At 33.9% G+C, this 6,868-nt stretch overlaps 1 protein-coding gene across 24 annotated transcripts in view; it reads right to left on the minus strand.

Annotated features, from left to right (window-relative positions):
* The window catches only part of LOC106468194 (sialic acid synthase-like), a 40,413-nt gene that overhangs the window by 7,945 nt on the left and 25,600 nt on the right, over positions 1–6,868 (minus strand). For all 24 annotated transcript variants that reach the window (XR_002612581.1, XR_002612576.1, XR_002612582.1 and 21 more), the window contains one exon: positions 2,029–2,124. Coding sequence is in view for 16 of the 24 variants with exons in the window: in XM_022396527.1 (XP_022252235.1) it covers positions 2,029–2,124 (96 nt within the window). In the remaining 8 variants the exon portion in view is untranslated. The remainder of the gene's footprint in view (positions 1–2,028; positions 2,125–6,868) is intronic.

Genomic DNA, 6,868 nt, shown 5'->3' on the forward strand with positions numbered 1-6,868 from the left:
GAATCATTGTGAATTATAGCATGTGTTTAAGTTAAAGTGACTGCGGAAATTCTGTGTATTGCAAAATTGTATTGAGAAAGAATAAACTACTTTTATTTAAAAAAGGACTTGTATTGCTGAAGTTTCTCAGGAAGAATTTATACCGGAAATTAACAAACGACCAGAGAAGTAACAAATTGGTGTTAGAGAGTGGGATGGGAAAGAAGAAGATGGAAAAGAGAGAGGTGGCAAATCAAACTACAGCTTAGCAGATTTGATGGCAGCAATACAAGAACAGCAAAAGAAACAAGAAGAGAGACAAAAGCAGTTGCAAGAAAACCTGCAACAGTGGCAGCTCGAACAGCAAAATAAACATGAAGAGAGATTACAGAGTTGTTGGAGGAAAAAGAAAAGAAACAAGAAGAGAGACTACAGCAGTGGTTGGAAGAGCAAGAAAATGAACAAGAAGAGAGACTACAGCAGTGGCAACTGGAATAAGAAAGGAAACAAGAAGTATGAATGGAAAAGCTTAGTAAATTTCAAAGTGAACTAAATACCTTAAAGGATGTCTTTTACACAAGGAGGATATATTAGCCATGGACCTAATCAGCCTCAGACAACGGAAAGCCCCTTCCAGACCCCGCAGCTAAACCCTAATGCAGACATCTTCAGTCCTGTCAGAAGTCACATTCCAGACATGAGTGTCAGCAATAGGGGTGATCTAGTACGAATGAAGCCACAGGAATTCGATGGGAAGGCACCATGGGAAGCATATAGAGCACAATTTGAGCTATTGGCAGAAATGAATGGATGGACAGAGGAGCAGAAAGTAGTGTACCTGGCAACGAGCCTGAAGGGACGACCACTGGAAATACTTGGACAGTTGTCAGCAGACAACAGGCACAACTATAGGACACTGGTAGTTGCTCTAGAACTCAGGTATGGAACTCAAAATCAGTCTAAAGTCTACAGGGCTAGGTTTAAAACTAGAGTCTGTGCTAAAGGGGAGAGCCTGCAAGAGTTGGCACAGGATTTGGAAAGTATGGCACACAAGGCCTACCCAACTGCACCACCCGATCTCTTGAATTTGAATCCTACGTTAACACCAGCACAGAAGTACCAAAGTTGGTACAATCATCAGGATTCAAGGACAGAAAAGGGCACCTTTTAGAGAAGTTTGAGGAACTTTGCTGGCACTGTAACAAACCTGGGCACAAGAGAGCTCAATGCCGGCAACTTCAACATAGGGATGATGCCACAGCAGGATAGGCTGCTACCCAGAAAGGTTGTTGGAACTGTGGAAAGCAAGGACATATGAAGAGCCAGTGTAAGAAGAATACTACCAATAAGTCAGCCTCGGGAAAACCAGTAGTGGTTGGTGTTGAGGGATGCCCACCATCCCCCATCGTGAAAGTCCCAACAGCTAAGTGTAAAATGGCAAGCACACACCTAAAACGAAATAGCCCACATACACCATCAGATAGTTTCCAATTACCCACAAAAAATTATAGTAATAAAGCCAGCCAATTCTAGGGGATAGATGCTAACACACACATAATAGATTATCTTTATAAGCTTCGTAATATACAGAGCAAATTGTAAGAGCCACACAAAAAGTTGAGAATGAAGTTTTTTTTTGGCCAAGAGATTTTCTACATAAAATCTATTGTCCAATATGCTTATAAATAATGATATTTCATCATAAAAAAAATAATTTTGTGGATAATGAAAGCAATAAACACAAAGAAAATGATAAATCATACAGTTTTACAACAAATAATGTAACTTTACCAGAGGAATGAGTGCCTTTCTAACAACCAGGATTGAATCCTGGCTCATGTTATAACACACTCATCAAGACTCCCTTGAAGATGGCAACTGAATAAAAGCCCAAATATAGGATATAAACTAATTAATAGTCAGTACAAATAATAGCAGTAATTAAAAAAAACAGTGACTAATTCATAATCAGAATTAATGACCATACATATTATTACCCATAATTTGTTTTTTCTTTTAAATATTTCTTACTAACTTCAAGAAAACTACCTTAGCTCCTAAGGCAACAGCTGCAATACTGATGTCAGTCCCAGTTTCATGTCCTGAATAACCAATGACAACATCTGGAAACTTTTCCTGATAACTCTGGAAAAACATTTTATTAATGAATAGGACATAATGATATCTTCAGTATTTATATAATAATTCTTAATTTGATTTACAGTGAAATTGCATATCAAGTACAAATTGCCTCATTATTTAAAATGTTTCTTGAAAATGTATCAAGTATTTCAACAATTATATGTCACGAAATGTTGAGTTTCCCACCCATGGGCACAAAAGCAATTTTAAAAAAAGCTGGAAGTTAAGAAAGTAAAATTTGTTTCCAACAAAAATAAAATTTTATGCAGTATGTAACAATAGGTAATAAAATTATTAATACCTTCTTAGTGAAAGTCAGCTACCTATATCAAATAAATATAAAAAATACTTTAAGTTAATGAAACTAGTATTATGTAATAAACTGGCTTGAAGTATTAGGTCATCAAGAAATTAATGCAGCTTTTTTTTAGATGAAATAACCCGAACAACTTGTATATCAAAACAAAACATTTATTAAATGAAATAATCTCCATTCTTATCGATGATGCTTTTCCATCTTACAATCAGGTTGTTAATGCCCTGATTGGATTTGAAGCAAAAAACATGTCGATGTCCTCTTTAACACCTTCCACATTTGCATACGTTTTCCCATTAAGATAGTGTTGCAGCAAATGAAAAATATGGTAATCTGATGGTGCCATATCTGGAGAATACTCTTTGTGGCTACAGAGGCGTTGTTTCCCTTCTTGTGTTCAAACAGCATTAAATGCGAATATGTGTCTCGTCACTATAAGGGATTAGAGTATACTAAACCACAGCCAAGTATACAGGCTACATTAATGTGACGTTTAGGCAGTTTGTTTAACTATTATACGTGATGCAAGTTTTTTGGGGGGGTGGTTAATGAAAGTGTTCCAATATGCACCATTAATTTCTTGATGACCCAATACACAATATCATAAAACCATACACAAGAAAATTAAAATCTAAAAGATTATGATGTACTGAGTCATCAGTTGTGTAACCTTTCTGTTACAATATAACAATAAACATGACAAGAGCATAGTGTTAAAAACTTGTGTAATTGAACATAACCTAATTAATATAATATGTAATAAAACAGAAACAAATTACAAACTGACACACACACAAGAAAAAATTAATCACACCAAAAATACAGGGACACATCAAAACCTCACAGTAAAATCACAAGTAACTTAAATAAATAACCCCCAACTCTAACTTTCCAAAAAAGTTTTAAAGCGACTGAAAAATATACAAATTTCCATATTACATCTTCATATAAAAACAAAAACAACCCCAGAAGGTGAAAACGTAAGTAAAACATGGCTAAAAATTATAGACAAATACATTAGAATGAGAAAGTTACAAAAAAAGTAACTTGCCCTAGTGCTATTCAAGTATACTAATTTACAACATGTAACTTATAAATTCAACATATAATGAGAAGATTAACAGGAAATATTTTATACATAACAAATCAAACAAGGACCAGTGAAATAAACAGACTGCACACAGTTGCCTAACATTAAACAACAAAAAAGTATTTATCATCAAAATGCAATTGGTCATTTGATGTTGGTAGTTTAACAACTTACTGTTCAGCACTTGAATGTTTAAACCTGGCTGGTTAATAAATTACATTTGACTTACCAGGATCATATCTTCACTAGATAGGAAACAGAAGAATTGTGTAATACAGAATTTTAGTCAGGTAAAACCTTACCTCTGTTCATTTCCCACAATCTTGATTTTTTACATCAGCCAGAATCATAACTACAATTATATAGAAATAAATGTAGGGGCCCAATTTCTTTTTATGTTTATGTGGGGTAGGGGGGGGGAGGTCTCTTGTAGTTATCCCACTGGTTATGCTCATACCATATCTGATTTGAGAAAATTCCCTTGCTCATAACAACAACTGCGGATTACTGTACCATTGCTAAAATTGAACTTGGCTTGCATGCCAATTAAAGTAATAGCAATATAAGCAGACAAGTATAAACTTGCACAATATCAACTACAATATGTAACCCCATAAGGATGCTCACTAAATATTCAACATTTGGATAAAAGTTTTAAAAAATTATTTGAATATACCTAAATAAAATATTCGTTCATAGTCTAGTTATAAAAGGGTAAAGCTCTGGCAATTTCTAACTGCCACACTTCTTTCAAACATTCAGAAAACCTTTTTTTCACAATATAACCCTTTTTAATGGTCAAGCTTCTTGTTGGTCCAAAGAAACTAGAAAGATGGAAAAGCAATCACACTGAGGTACAGGTTAAATGACGAGTCATAATTAAATTCAAAATAAGCACATACATTTAGACAACTGATTTAGATTAAAATAAATTCTTGTACTAACTTGAGACAAGATGCAGATATAAAAAATTATTGCAATAATAAAAACTATCTTCGTTCAGAACAGAAATATCAAAGGATAACATGCTCACTTCTCTGAGCTTGTAGATTGCCCAGAATTTAGAATCAGCTAGTATGAACAAAGCCAAAATCTTCAATTACTGGTTTCACTATGCCATTTCAGGTCTGTGTTTAAAGCAACTAAAAAATAAACAAATTTCTACATTACATCTTCATATAAAAACAAAAACAAAAGGAGAAAATTAAGTAAAACATGAATCACTTGGGTTGCTTTCCATATTTACAATAGCACATATCATTGGTCAGGGTTGCTGCAGCTAGCCAAGTTCTTGTGGCACCACAGAAGCAGATTTTAATTCAACAAGAGCTGATTAGAAGTTTGGGCCTATCCATCACTTTATGGGCTGCTTCTGTCTTTTGTCCTTTTTTAGGATAAGTTTCCAACTGCTATTGTACTTTTTATTTTCTCAAATCTCTTCCCTTTGCAGGGTAGCCAAATGCCTTCCATCCTGCATCCTATATCCATTTCTTTGCAAGATATGATAATGTGTGGTGCACTGATTGGGTAAGTTGACAATAGTAATATATAGGATTTATCACCCTTTAGTAATTGTGGGCTATCATAGAGAAACATGAGATCCAATTCTGTGAACTTATCAAAAGTTACTTTAAAGTTAATATTTTCATGTTTTAACAGATGAAGAATTAAAATTGTGCTTAGCCTACATTGTACTGTTCTACAACTTTCTGAGAAAATTTTCTCTATCTAAAACCAGTTTAGATAGAGAAAATGTACAGATTCTAGTTTAGTTTCACGTGCAAGCAACTCCAGTCAGAAAGTATTTTCTGTGGGATCTAGACATATGAATGTCTTACTGGAATCCAATGATTCTCCTCTCTTTCTCATGAATGAAGGAATGGCCTATCTTTCTGCTAGGCTCACTAGAGAAGAACCATACCCTACCAGATACTACAAAAAATAGTTATCAATATTTACTAACAAGAAGACTAGGTAACAAGACTTATCTTTCCAAACTTCTTTGTGTTTTGGACCAGATTGGTTGTTGAGGTATGACAACCTTCCCAGTACTAGAACCAACATTACATTGTGCTTTAGAACTGATACACGTGTCCTTCATTACAATTCGTTCATATATAGATGTAAATAGCCCTGACAGTTACTGTTGACCCTTATTCTTGCTTTTGTTCAGACTGAACAACAATGCATATTAATAACACAATATCAAGCATACAAATGGATATACTTTATAATGGTGTCATGTTTATGTAAGATTTATACTGACTTAGGACTAACTTAAATCTCCAAACAATCAAAATTTTGTGAAATAATTTTGAATTTAGAATGAAAATATTACACAGCATAAAGACATCAGTTTTTTGATGGAATGATTTATGACATTATATACTGCTAGTTGACTTGTTATATAGAATATGTTCATTAATTTAGAAGTTAATTTTTGGTTCTGATCTATGTAATCAGAAGTTTTTATTAATAACACAGGCCTGTGATGGTTTTATTGTCTTGAAATATTTACATGTTCTACAGTAATTCCTGTATGCTGAAACTGAAAATATTCATTTTTCTCCATCACTTACAGATTTTTCACAAAACATCATGTGTATTTTTACATAAGTGAACCATTTTCATTGAAATCGGGTCACATTTTGTTATGCTTAAAATGTTGACAACAACTGGTTATAGATTTCTCTAGACCTATCGTGACGTGACAGTCTTATTGATCATTTTAGAACCCATGTGACATTTCTGGATAGTATTTGTTTGTGCGTGCACTTTAACATTATGTTTTTCTTTTCAATATTATTTATTCATTGCTGTGGCAACAAGAGATTGTGTAAATGACCCAAAAATATTCTGTTATAGTTGTGGTAAATTTGTTGTAAAGAAACAAAGGCAAAACATTACAGAATTCATCAAAAAAGCCTGTTACATGTATTTTGGAATAAAACTTGTGGACCAAGACAAATCATGGGCTCCACCCAAAGTTTTCACTATTTGTGTCGAAGAGGTGAAACAATGGACTAAAGGTAAGAAAAAGTCTTTGCTTTTTGGAATTCCAATGGCCTAGAAACCATGGAGATGACTGTTATTTTTGCTCATGTAATGTGCAAAGTTACAACACTTGATATAAAAAAAGGAAATTTCTTATCCGAACCTTCAATCTGCTATAAGACCTGTTGCTCATGGACCTGATGTACCTGTACCTAACTCCACCAGAGACTCTTGATACTGTTTCATCTTATGTCAATAGAAATGATGATAAGGATTGTTTTCAACCTGAAATGTCTGGTGAACCACAACCTTTCACACAAGGTGAACTTAATGATTTGGTGAGAGAT

Source organism: Limulus polyphemus, unplaced genomic scaffold, assembly GCF_000517525.1.
Source record: "Limulus polyphemus unplaced genomic scaffold, Limulus_polyphemus-2.1.2 Scaffold2910, whole genome shotgun sequence".
Lineage (NCBI taxonomy): Eukaryota > Metazoa > Arthropoda > Merostomata > Xiphosura > Limulidae > Limulus > Limulus polyphemus.